This window comes from Poecilia reticulata, chromosome 21 (assembly GCF_904066995.2).
Source record: "Poecilia reticulata chromosome 21, P_reticulata-male-v2, whole genome shotgun sequence".
Lineage (NCBI taxonomy): Eukaryota > Metazoa > Chordata > Actinopteri > Cyprinodontiformes > Poeciliidae > Poecilia > Poecilia reticulata.
In genome coordinates, this window is record NC_088850.1 from 23,937,519 (window position 1) to 23,951,564 (window position 14,046).

Genomic DNA, 14,046 nt, shown 5'->3' on the forward strand with positions numbered 1-14,046 from the left:
GGTTTTCTTCCTTGCCAAATAAATCTCGATATGATTTTATCCCATTCTGCAAACTCTTTGTCCGTCACCTCAACTGGGAGAGATGTAAATAAATACAGTAACCTTGGTAACACATTTGTTTTAATCATTTCTACTCTTGACGCTAAGCTTGTAAAGGGGATTAAACTCCACCTTCCCATATCTGACTTTATTCTTGACACCAAGGGGCTAAAGTTTAAAGATTTTAATTCAGATAAGTCATGGGACAGAAACACTCCAAGGTATTTCAGAGATTTTGACTGCCAAGCCCAACTAAATGTATTTTTAATGAACTGATCTGGTGAATAGTTGAAAGAGAGAACTTAGGTTTTCTTTGTGTTTAATTTGTAGCCTGACATCAGCCCAAACTCATCCATTATATTGATAAGTGCTGGGAGCGACCTACCTGGTTGAGATAGGTCAATCAAAACATCATCTGCAAATAATGCTATCTTTTGTTCCCCTCCTTCCATATGTATACCATTTATATTTCTGTTTTGTTTTATCCATTGGCTTAAAGGTTCTAAATATATTGCAAATAACAGTGGGCTAATGGAGCAGCCTTGGCGGCATCCTCGATGCAATCTAAATGTATCTGAAAAGCTCCCATTAATTTTGACCCTAGCTGTAGGTTGGCAATATAATGCTTGAATAGTTTTGATAAATGTTTTGTTAAAACCAAATTGTTCTATCACCTTATATAGGAAGTTCCACCTGTCAAAGTCAAAAGCTTTTTCTGCGTCCAATCCCAATATTACTGCTTCTGTTCTTGTTTTAATAATCTTTTGCATTACCAGCAATGTGCGCCTAATATCATCTGTTGTCTGTCTTTTCTTTATAAATCCTGTTTGGTCCAAATCAATTATGTCTGGCAGGATAACCTCTAGTCGTCTAGCCATGACTGCTGTAAATAGTCTATAGTCTAAATTTAGGACACTAACTGGTCTATAGTTGGCACAATCTAATTGATCTTTTCCTTCCTTTGGAATAACCGCAATGAAAGCTTCTCTCCAGGACCTGGGTGTCTCTCCCTCTTTTAAGACCCAATTGAGCGTATTTTTTAACAAGTTGATCAATGGTTTTCTTAGCAATTTATAAAATTCAAACGAGTAACCATCTGTCCCTGGAGCCTTGTTGGGTTTCAATCTTGAAATTTCTGAGTCTATTTCTTCTTCTGTAATTTCCTTTGTTAATATACGATTTTGATCTTCTGTTATTCTAGGTAAATTCAAAGATTCCAATAATGCATGTATTTGATTATCATTATTAATTTCTGCTTGAGAATATAATTTTTTATAATAGTTTTCAAAACAATTTTGAATCTCTTCTGTCTTATATTTGATCAAATTAGAAGAGTCCCTGATTTTGAAGATATTATTATTTACCACTTGCTTTTTCATTCTATAAGCTAACAATTTAGATGATTTACCTCCTCTTTCATAATACCTTTGTTTTCCATGACACTTTCAATTTGACTCATTAGGATTTGATCAAGAACCAGATTTGTTCTTTGTCATTTCTGTCCAGTAAAACTATTAATCTATAAATCATATAAAGATATAATCCATGTTTCTGTCTTATATTTGTATGGCATTAAAAGGATCTGGAACTTTTGTTTTTCCACTGAAAGCTGTGGTTTGCACAGTAAATGCCATGTGGGTGAAATGTTATGGTTGATACTCTGATGTCCTATTCTCCTGAAGGCAGCACAGAGCTGCACCACCAGAAACTCACAGAAACACTGAATAGAAGAAGAGTTATGATTAATGTAGTTACAGTTCTATCCATGTTTTAATGTTGCAGAGCTCAGTCTTTTTGCAAATAGTTCAGAATTTAAACTGGCATGTTGAACATCTTTTATCTGCTCATTTTGTGTAATATTTAACAACTAGAAAATGGCACAGAACAAGAATATTTTTTCAACTCTGATTGGCTGCTGTTAGGCCTACCAATTTTAACTTGAATGTTCATTGCATTTTTCGTAGACGCCTGTGAAAATAATTTCTATTCCCAATGTCTTTTTTGTTCTCTGGGAAATTATTTTTGATGATAAATACAGAAACAAGCATAAAAATCAAAACATCTACAACAGTGATAGTAATATTAATAATAAAATAATGGTCAGTGCAAAGTAGCCCACAAATTCTTTGTTGGGGGGCGGTGAGGGACCTGGATAAAGGCTGGGGGGGGGGTGCTGGCCCAAAAAATGTTGAGAAACACTGATTTAGATGCTGCAGTGAGCGTCAGCCTCAGCTTGTGTCGGGCCTCGACAGAGACCGCGGGTTTCTGACCTGTTGTAATGGCGGCCTTCCAAATATGAGTCATTATGGCTGCAATGGACTAAAAATCCTATCACAATGTCTTATGGTTCTTTTGTATTAACAATTAAAATGTTAACTGTATGACTGTGACTGCATGGCACAAACACACTTACCTTAAGTCAAGTCTGAAATCTCAAAGGAATCTCAACCTCAAATCTCTGCTGCACACAATGATTACCGTACCTTGATCACACATAGTAAGTGTGCATACTATGTGTAAGCTGCACACTTAGTCCTCAGGCTATGTACCTGATAGCCTGAGGACACCTATTTAAATGGGTGTGTATTTTAAGAGCAGTAGATTTGTGTCCTAAGGACTTGACTTAGACTCCTGGTCTGACACTCAAATCTTAGTAATTGACATTATCTCATCTTTTGAAGAATGAAAGGAAGCTGGTATAGGCATGTTTTATTATGAAAATGAACTTATTTATCAATGGCTCATAACAATCTGATGGCGGATTCTGACAGAAAACTGAAAATGGATCATCATTGGGTGTTTAATGAACCAAAATAAATTCCCACTACAGCAAAAATAGTACCAGACATAAATCTTAGAAAACCTGTTTGGTGAGCTGAAGAAGGGATTGCATAAGAGAGAGCAAAGTAAATACAAAATCACTTTTCAAATGATAATTCATTTTTAAGGGAAAAGCTATCCCCTAAAACCTAATAACCTGGTTGTCCTTCGCTTCGCAGCAACAAAAAGCATCAACCGATTGTGATACAATGCCTGGTTATGAGTTCTTCATATGATTGTGAAGGAATTTTGCATCTTATTGGTGTGTTGTGTGTGTGTGTGGGAGGGACGAGTTGGGAGGGTTGTGGAGGAAAGTGGTGTTTAAGTATTGATCGACCTTTTATACTTAAATCAAGATGCAGCAGGAACTGGTTGGTTTGAATCGTTCTTTTCCATAATGAATGAATGAATTCATTGCAAATGGAATAATCTGAAATAATTTTAAAACTGTTGTATGTACTTAGGTAGGTTTTATCTGATAGTAGTTGTTTGATGATCAAAAACATTTAAGTGTGACAAAAAAAATATCAGAAATGTTAAAGGGGCAAACTTTTTCACAACAGTTTGTATGATATATACTAAGTGAAGCATAAATCTGGAAGAAAAATGAGAACCTGATTTCTGTTTTTATTATTATTATTATTAAGAAAAGACTTTGGTGGAGGTTCACCTTCCAACAGGCCGACCAGACATCGGTACAAGCCGAACATTTCTGATAAAAGCTTGTTGGTTGTGTACGGACATGATTCCAGATTGTTTTAAATCTGGAAACATGCACAACATTTATGTGCAGAACAAAGTGCCCAATGAAACGTTCTGTAGTGCATTAATCACACCTGCCCATCCAAATGTACATCTCCAGAATCGATGGAAAATGTTTTGGATCTTTGAGTTCAGCTCATTAAAAATGGGAGCATAAAAAAAAGTGCTGCATTTCTGTTTTTGTTTGTTTATTTGAGAATATTATGGTTTCTTGAGCACCTACAGTGAAAAAAAGGTGGATTGAACCTAAGTGTTTTAAAAATTTAAGAATAAAAAAAATGTTTAGAGTATTTTAATAAGCACTGTTTGTTCATGTCCCTCCTGTTTTACACATATTCATGAAGTTCATGAACTTGTATTTTGTCTCCAGGCAGGCGACACCTGTCTGCATGTGGCAGCTCGGTATAATCACGTTGCTATGCTGCGCATCCTGCTGGGAGCCTTTTGTTCAGTGTCAGAGAAGAACACGGTGAGTCTGTTCAGTAAAAACCAGGGAAAATTTCAAAGCTTATTTGGAAAAACATGTTATACATTTATCTGCTAATGCCAAAAGTGGCCAGAATTCTACCTACTTTATTTTTAACCATATTATATTGACCAGTAAATCAGGAAAATTACAAATCTTTTAAAACATAAATCAAGGTCAGGTGTGCCTCTTAAATTAAATCAGGAAGATGGACAGATCCAGGAATCAGACATGTGTATGTGGGACACTTGCTCTACCACTGAGCCTCCCAGGTTTCCTCAGAGTTGTTGTAGATCCTGGTGTCAGGAAGGATCTCCTGTAGCAGTCAGTATTGTAGCAGCTCTGATGGAAGGATCTGACTTAACCCTTGTGTTTACAAATGGGGTCCAACTGACCCCACACCCATTCCACTTGTATTATTTGCCTCAGTCCTTCTACGTTTGCATCAGTCCTTGTACGTTTGCCTGAGTCCTCACACGCACAAGGGTTAAAGCATTGTGTTGTTCCATAACAGACTGATGTAGATGATGATCTGTGTTTGTTCGTACCCATCATTGGACAAAGAAGGTTTTTCAGAGTGTTGCCAGAACAGAAGCAGCTGTCCTCAGCAGCTCTTTGAGCTTCTTTAAGTCACTGGTTCAGATGCTGCTTCACCAGTAGATGATGGTACATAAGATTACACTTACGCCTCTTGCAATAATCATTTAATTAATTAATCGCATGATAAATTAAAATGAGTTTGATCGTTTCTGTTCTGATGATTATTTTTACCTATTTTATTTATGGTTTAGATTGTGTGTAGCTTTTATTTCTGTTTAATTTATTTATTTTGTATGTTTAAAATATTTTCCAGCAAGAACATTGGTGTTAATTATTATTTATAAAATGACAGTGTATTGGTCTTTGAAGGATTGACTTGCATTGATTTGCCATTATCAATATATTACTTGAGAATGGTCTCAAAACGACAATATTATGATTTATTGCAATAATTACTGGGACAATTTATTGTCCAGCAAAATTGGTCATTGTGACAGGCCAGTTGCATTCTCTATAAGATGTAGATAATATATGTTGTTACTAAACCAAATCTGCACACTCAGAGCCTACTTGTCAAATTCTAACTTAACCCTAAATCCCAACAACTCTATGCATATTAATTCGTTTGTTTGTCCTGCAGGTTGGAGACACACCACTCCATGTGGCAGCTGCCCTGAACCACAAGAAGACTGTTCGTCTGTTACTGGAGGCTGGAGCAGACAGTCAGATTCAAAACAATGTGGGTTCATTTTACTGATTATCATTGTTACACCGCAAAGTAGTGGAATCTGTTTCTACTGTAATAGGCGTTAAAATAAGACTTATACAGTAATGAACAAAAGCCATCGAGTTGGTTCTGTCTCTTTAAATACTGCAAAAATAAAAACCCTTTCCAATAAACAAATATTCAATATAATCAAACACTTACTTCATGGGAATCTGTCCCAAGATCTTTTCTCAAAATGCTTCACCTAAGCATTTTGAACTACATTCACTTTACCAACAGTTGATATTTGCTTTTCAATGTTTTACAATGTGACGTCTTGGAAAAAGTTAAATTAGTCTTATCAGTCTTATTAGTCTTATCAGTCTTATATTATTTGAGTCTGCACTCTGGCAGGCAGACTTCAGTGAAACTGTCAGATTGATTTCACTGTTATTGTTGATGTTCTTTGACAAAATCCAGAACTTTGACAGACAAAATAGTTGCTTATATAAATTAAAAACAACTTTTGTGCTGCTCGGTCAGCTACAAGCATTTTTATCAGATGAGGAACTGATTCATTCTAGAGGTAAAATCTAGAGGTAAAACCTCCCCATTCCTTCAAATAAAAGACACAATGATGTAAAAATAGATTATGTATTTCAAATTTTAATGGTTATAATATGAGACTTCAGTTTACAATTTAAACTGAGCAATAAGGCTCAGTTATGAGAAAAGCTAAACTACATAAAATATGTTAATCAATCCAACTTATAAACTTCTCAAAATTAATCAAAAGGATGAAAACTTAATTTACAGAAATATGTATATATTTTACATAGAAAAGAATAACAGATTTGTGGGTATAACTCAGGATTCCAGTGGGGTTTTTTTTCAAACAAATGCAAGAAACACTTTAATAAAGAAAAAATAATTTGAGAGCTAAAATCAAGAATTACAATAATTGTAATTTGCAAAACTATTATAAGAATAAAATGGGGCTGAAGGCTCAGGTGAAAGTTTAATGACTAAATAGAAGTTGAAATGAGGCTAAGAGGAGCTCTGATTCCCAGACAGAACATGTATCATTTATCATGCACAGCTCTTTTTATTGCTTTCTTTCCTTCTGTTGTCAGGGTGTTGCCAGGTTTTCCGATCAGCCATAATAATAATTCCCTCCTGACTGAGAGGATTGCTACATTAACTAATTTATTGAATCATTTATTGAATAAAACTCTGTGGCTGAATTATTTAGCAGCCTTCAGACTTCTACATTTAACAAAATGAGACCACTGATTTTACTGAAACTTTTTCACTTATCAGACATTCTGATTAACAGCTTGAGATGACCAACCTGGTGAGGTCAAATTGTCCTGTTCAGAAATAAGAACTGGCTTTGACTAAACGTGCTTCTCTGTTTGAAGGGACATTTAGACTAGTTAAATTTCACATCTGTCTGCTACCTGCATAAAAAAGTTTTTTGCTCTTTTTCATAAAGTACTTTAAATCTGGCAAATGAGCCTCATCACAACATATATTCTAAAAGACTAAATGACTGTAAAGAGAACATCATTTAATGTTACCAGGTACCAGAGCTGCGCTCAGCTTCTTTTCTTTGCTGTGTGTGTCTTCAGGCAGGTCAGACTGCTTTGGACCATGCCAGAGATCACAACAACCCAGAGGTGGCTCTGCTTCTAACCAAGGCTCCCCAGGTACAACGCTCTGATGACTAATGAAACAATAAACACAATCATGCTCAAACAAAACAGACAGTTTTAGTCTCTTGCTGTAGCCCTCAGGAGAAAGAATTCAAGTAGGCAGATATTCAAGTACATAAAAGTCTGATCTGTATGAGGATTTTAATGTTAAACACACTACAAGTCCAATGTTTAGAACAGATCCTACTTTTAGTGGTATTTTCTGCATTAAAGTTAACATGATTTTTTATTATCTTTTAGTACATGTTTATTATAATCATCAGCTACTTTATTTTTCTTGCTTAGATGTGTCACTTCCTCTAGCTTTAATGACTCTACAACATCTGACACAAGCCATGTTACAGACTCATTCCAAATTGTATTAAATTGATCTCTACTCAAAAATATGCCATCATAACAATGGGGTATTGTTATATCCCATTATAGGATATAACAACGGGAATTTTTTTTTTTTTTAGCATTTTGTAAATTTATTAAAAATAGAAAACTAAAGAAACCATATGTACATAAGTATTCACAGCCTTTGCTTAACACTTTGATGTTTCTTTTTTGGCAACAATACAGACCCTCAGCAGCAGTTTTGAATATAAAGTCACCTGGCTTGAGGCAGTTTGGCCTCCAGCTCCATCAGGTTGGAAGGAGATGTCTGTCAGACATTTTCAGATCGGAATCAGATTCACGTCAGGACATTCACAGAGTGGTTCTAAACCTTTGGCTCATTCTCCTGCCTTAATAATTTCATCATACGGAAACTGCGTTTGTCTTAACCCTAAAAATAAATCCTACTTTTCTTTAGTTGGATGTTTTTGGCAATGGTATCACAACATTGTTGTACATTTAAATAGAGGAATGTGATGCATATTTATAATATCTAATCATTCACTAAACACATCCCAAAATCAATAATCCTACTGGTTTTGAACTAAGGCATGTTTAACAGAAAGCTGGTCGCTTCCAGACCTGCTGTGTAAATAATCAGACATTTGTACCAACAGCCTCTGCAGCAATTTATATAACACTCAAATACCCATTAGAGTCAGAGATTTGGAATTAGACATGACTTTTATTGCACAGACATTAGTGGGCCTGGTGAAATGCATTGTGGTATGCTGTCATGTCTGTCTAGTTTGAACAGATCCTCAGGTCACCAGAAGGATAATCTTATGCACTTAACATAGGATTCTATGTTATTCTATTTCTGTTTTCTAATTTCTGTTGTTTTTTAGACATGTCAGAGAGCTCCTCTCTGACAATCCACACTGTTTTTTACAGTGTGGAATCCACATTGTAAAAACTAACTATGAACACTGTAGTTCATAGTACAGTGAAATATAATTTGTAAATGAGTTTGCACAAACAAAATGCACATCATCAATTAATGGTTAGATAAAACTTAAAACACACAATTGAGAATGCAGTGAACATCGAATTGGTTTGACCAAAAAGGCAGTATTCCTGCCTGAGATATTTAGTTGTGCAGTGTGATGGTTTGAGGGAGGACAGAGTTCGGCTAGTTGCTATAGCAACAGGGTTATAGGAGTATGCTTGCCCTGTTTGGTCAGAGTTATCCAGGATGGTTCTACACTAAACTTTTCTTTCACCTGTTTCAAATTCTGCTAAAAATATCTATTAAGCACCTTTTGCTATTCAATTATTAATGTATTAATCTAAAGCGAATCACCAAATAACATTTTCTTATTTAAAGAAGGAATTGAAATATGTGTTTATTTGCATCTGGCATCTATTTGCATCTTTTAACATATTTCTAATGTTGTATAAAAAAGTGGTTAAGTTAAAAATCTGCAGAATGTTCCAAATTTTTTTAACCCGATTGATCGTCAGAATGACTGATTACTGGAGTAATGGTTTGTTGCAGCCCTGGTGCTTCAGGCTACAACATGCTGGTGAAAGAGCCTCAACATGAGGCAGCAGACAGGAGGATCTGATCTCTATCAGGAAGCATCTACTCCTCCAGTCTTGTCCTGATGTGGACCCCCTGGTAGTTGTAGTCCTTCCTGTCCTCCACTGACTGATGAGTTAAATGGTGAAGAGCACAGAGAATATTCATCTTTTCTATTTACATAAGGTATATTTTCAAATGAACTTGGTTATCTCCAACATTCAGATCTAGGAGTGATTTCCTGTTTGAAGTACATAGAGGTGTCCTTGTGCTGCAGGACGTGGCAGACTTTAGACGTCCTCCTGTGTTGTGATGAATCTGAATTAATTCAGTTCTTGCTCTCACATATGTTGTGACAGGTCTCACACACACTGTCCTTCAGTGTTAGACTAACCATTGTCTAACGCTGTACTATCTCAATCATTTCTTGTAAAAATATTTAGAATTACACAGTGTCACTTTGACCGGCGGAGGCTCTGCGTTAGTAAGGAGGAAGTGAGGCGACAATATGTCTTTGAGGTGTTTTTATTCAGGAGCTCCAAGTTACACCAACACCCTCATCTCTTTAGTGAAACAAAGCAGCTTACATTTATACCTGAGGCAAGTTCCACTTACACCAGGTGAAGGGGTGATCAAAAAAGGACAAACAACAAACACTATTTACACAAACCTAACAACCATAAATGATCCAAATATTTACATGCATGCAAATTATTAAAACTAAACTATTCTAAGGTCAATCAAAAAGTAAAGGTAACAAAATAAATCCTCAGAGTATTACCCCTCTTAATGGAAGCTGGTATGTTCCAGGAGCATTTGTCTCCCTCTCTGCTCCACCTTGCTGAGACACACCCAGAAAGGCAAGTACTCAATTAACTCAAATTGACTAATCTAAATCAAAACAAACTGACATCCCCCCCCCCACATTCTCTGAACAGGAAAGATGGCCAGTCTCCCTACCCAAAAAGAATGTTCACCAAATGTCAAAGTAACTGAAATAAAGAACTGATACAAAATACATTTGAACTGAAAATAAATAACATAATATCAATAATCAACATGGGATGGAACCCCTGGTCTCCATTACACACAGTAAATATGCTTTACATCATTACACAGAAATAGTGTTTGCATCATTTTTAAATAAAAATATTATTTTTAGTATAAATTGGAGTTTTGTGTGAATCGGTGTGTGATGTCATCTGTGTGTGTCGTGTGCAGGTGCAGAGCTTCATGCGTGGCAGGACTGTGAGGAAGAGAAGAGAGAAGCTGAAAGCAGAGCGCCGAGCGCGGTCGGTGCCCAGAGATGAGATGCTGAGCTGTAATGTAAGTACATCAGGAGGACCATGTTTTTATGAAATCGCTGCAGCTGACATTAAGTATGTCTTGATTTTTAATCATATTATTGTTTGGTATTTTCTGCCAATTTTGTACTTGTCTTACTTTTTTTTTTATTAAACTTAATTTTATTTTCTGTTTTATGATTTAGCTACCTGTGGTGGTTGTTGTGAAGCAGTGTGGTCAGCTGAGGTTGTAATAACAATAAACTTTGCCTTGAGAATAAGGGTAAACTTCTGATGCAGTAGTGAATCCAACAGCAGGAAAACAGAGACACAGTTAGCACTACTGAACTGAATCATAAAGAACTGAAGTGAATCCATCTGTAATTCCCAAAACATGGTTCCAGTCAAAGTTTTTTATTCATGATATTTCCATTTTTTCTGCTTCACATTTGAAAACTTAATGATTATTCCTTGAACTGTGTTTTGCAGGACAGTGCATCTGCTGCAGACGGCACCCAGAGCAGCGACCCAGCAGCTCCACTGGCAGAGGCAAACAGCAGACGAGAGAAGGCCAGGAAGCAGAAAGAAAAGGTGAAACAGATGAAGATAGGGTTGCTGAAGGCGTGGAAGTGCAGGAAAACACAATAACTACTGGGATCATTGTTTTGGCAGCCATCTTTGTCCGAACCTCTGCGCCGCAGAGAGATCAGGAGGAAAAACAAAACACATGTAGCCTCTCCTTATGGATCCATTCCACCTCACAACTATAAAGCTTATCAGCTCTACACACTCTACAGGGGCAAGGATGGCAAGATCATGCAAGTAAGTATACGAGGTCTCCTCTGGTCAGTGTCATTCTGAGTTCTATTAACACTTAATGGACTGATAAGTGCTCAGAAATGAGTGTTGTTTAAAAACATCATATATTTTGTCCTACGGCCTTTTCTAGATTGTCCAAAATACCAGCTCAGCAAATCCTAAATCAATAAACATCCTGAATGCTAGCTCACACTGCTAGAGTTTAAAGAGCAGGTCTGCTGGATCCCAGTGAGTGAGTGTGTGTGTGTGTGTGTGTGTGTGTGTGTGTGTGTGTGTGTGTGTGTGTGTGTGTGTGTGTGTGTGTGTGTGTGTGTGTGTGTGTGTGTGTTTGTTGTGCTGCAGGTTCCACTGAACGGCTGCCGCTGTGACCCACTGCTCAGTAAATTGGAGAACCAGCTGGAGGCCACCAAGGAGGAGATGAAGACAGAGATCCACGCCGTGGAAGATCTGGTCAACAAAAAGATGGGTCAGCTGGACCGCAGGAGCAAACACCAGGTACACTCTGCTGCTCTCTCAACTCAAAAGCTCAACATTATAATTACTGACTGTAAACACACAGTCGTATCATCTAGGCTAAAAGTTAAATGAATGGACTGCACAAAAATTCTGGTGGACATCTTTTGTAAGTATTTTTCAGTTCTGACCTGAGCAGCTCTGATATAAAACGCTTACTGAACTGAACCATCATCTCTGGATGATGCAGAATTAAATCCAGCTGCCATCATTACTATGAAACGTCTGTTTGAATCCCAATTCCTCCTGTATTTGATATTCTCTATGCTGATACTGCTTTGGAATGAACAGACTAATTAGAAGACTGTTAAAACCTTTTCTTCATTTGATTACACCGTCGTCTCAGTCAGCCTGCCCTCGGCTCTGCAGCGTTTCCCCACCATGTGCAGGCACACAAACAGAAAACTCATAATGTACCTCCAACTCTCTTGATTAATGAAGATGTATGTGAGGAATATTAAGGCATCTGGTTTGTCAGCCTTGTGCTCACCTCTGCTGATCCTGGTTGCGAGCAGGAAAGATTGTTTCCTGGGAACCACAAATAATTTATTGATTCTAGGAGGAGAGGAAGAGATAAGAGAGTGTGGGAATTTATTTATTGATAATGAGATTATATCCTTTATTATTTTACATGTGGAATGAGTTATTGTTGGTGAATAATGTAAGCGATTTTATGAGCATCTTTTAAAATTCTACCTTAGGTCTACTGTCTTATTGCAACAAAGTACACATAATATTGTTTTAGCACATAATTCACTATGAAGCAGGAGAAGTGATTGGGCAGCATAGATCTGGATTTCCTTCAGACGGTTGGGTCTGAGCCGTCCTTGTCCTGGACCCAGCCAGGGATTGGGTCAGGCTTTAAGGCCACTCAGTGGATAGTCAGTCATAAAGAATGTGTAAAAGGCTTTCAAATAAATGCTTCCTTTACTTCAGTAGCTTAGTCTCACACTGAAAAGTTCTGAAAAAAAATCTGGGTTAAGTAACAATTTACATTAAAACAAATTAGTTGTGTGTTTATGTCACAGTGTGAGAGGTGGTTTGTGTTGGTCTCCATGCTGCTGCATTGTGCTCCTCACAGCTGCAGGTCACTCCAGGCTAGAGGAGTCTCTGGACATTAGCAGCTGTTTTTATGTTTTAGTTAAAAATAAATGACATGTTTCATGTGGAGTCAGACAGTGATGTCTTTTCTGCATCCACTACAGGTTGCATACTTTCCTCCACCCTGCCTGCTGGTGGGGCAGCGGTGCAGGAACAGTTGAGCTGAGCATAGAGAGAGAGGGATCATTTGCATGTCCCTCTCTAATGCTCAGCTACCGGTTTTCTGTAGGAAACGACTGAGGACTGGAAGGATGATGGAAGTTGGGTTATACTCTAGATCCTTAACTAGCTAATATTGTCAGAGTCTCATTCAGACATCTTAGTATTTCAAAGAACTCTAAAGATCAGATACATGAAAACTGGCCTACAGCATCACAGATCCTCCCTCCACCATGCATAACATGAGGTGTTTCTACATAGTCACTTTTTACTTGTTACTAAAAATCTCAACCTTATTCTGTTTTATCAGAATAAGATTCTAGTTAAGAACCTTATTCTTAACAGAATAAGCCTGGCCTCCAACTGATGGTTAGCATTCATATGTAATGTAATGGTTGCTATGGAGACTGGGAGCCCCCAAGAGGTCAGTCATTGCTGTAGTTCTGTCATTTTGACTGTAAGAGCTCTTTTAACACTGAGTGTGTGTGTATGTGTGTGTTTATGTGTGTTGAAATATCCTCATATCTATAGTCAGAGAAGCACATAAAAGTTTAAAACAGCTATGAGAAACCAAGCTGAACATGGAGTTATATTTATATTGCTACTACACACACACACACACACACAAACACGCACGCCGAAACACGCACGCATACACACACACCTCCCTGACTTCAGCTGCTTGTTGTCCTCTTGTGTTTTGTCTTTAGAAGACAAAGAGAAGCAGACCCTGTGTTATGCATATTTAAACCTCATATATCAAACTTTAAAATGGTTAGATACTTTAAAAGGAAAGGAAGAAGTATATCAAAAAAGTTAATTACAAATTCAAAATGCTTGTTATCTTTCTTTAATATGATGTGTTGGAGTTGATGTTAACAGTGGAATGTTGTTTAAAACAACTATGTGTTATTTTCCCCAGTGAAAAATGCAGTGTGAGATGCTGCTGCAGTTAAAACTACATTTGCTTAGTGTTTTGAACACATTTAATGGAGGAGGTGCTGTTTCATTGGACTTGGTCATGTGAGGCAGTGCAGGATTGTGGGATTCAGAGAATAATTGTTTTTAATGGTGACAAAAGGATAGAGCAATGCATAATTTATAAAAATTGGTTAACAGCCCTAACAACAATAAGATCTGATATCTATCAATAGAAATGTCATGTCAGTGCCCAGCTAATAATTACAGATCTTTTTTGAGTTCAATCAATCAATCAATCAATC

The 14,046-nt window shown here is 37.0% G+C and overlaps 1 protein-coding gene across 3 annotated transcripts in view; it reads left to right on the plus strand.

The window, feature by feature from the left end:
• Positions 1-14,046, plus strand: part of ankrd6b (ankyrin repeat domain 6b) — a 45,175-nt gene that overhangs the window by 26,278 nt on the left and 4,851 nt on the right. For all 3 annotated transcript variants that reach the window (XM_008398486.3, XM_008398485.2, XM_008398488.3), the window contains 7 exons: positions 3,992-4,090; positions 5,268-5,366; positions 6,965-7,042; positions 10,170-10,274; positions 10,721-10,822; positions 10,904-11,053; positions 11,393-11,545. In XM_008398486.3, the coding sequence (XP_008396708.1) occupies positions 3,992-4,090; positions 5,268-5,366; positions 6,965-7,042; positions 10,170-10,274; positions 10,721-10,822; positions 10,904-11,053; positions 11,393-11,545 (786 nt within the window). The remainder of the gene's footprint in view (positions 1-3,991; positions 4,091-5,267; positions 5,367-6,964; positions 7,043-10,169; positions 10,275-10,720; positions 10,823-10,903; positions 11,054-11,392; positions 11,546-14,046) is intronic.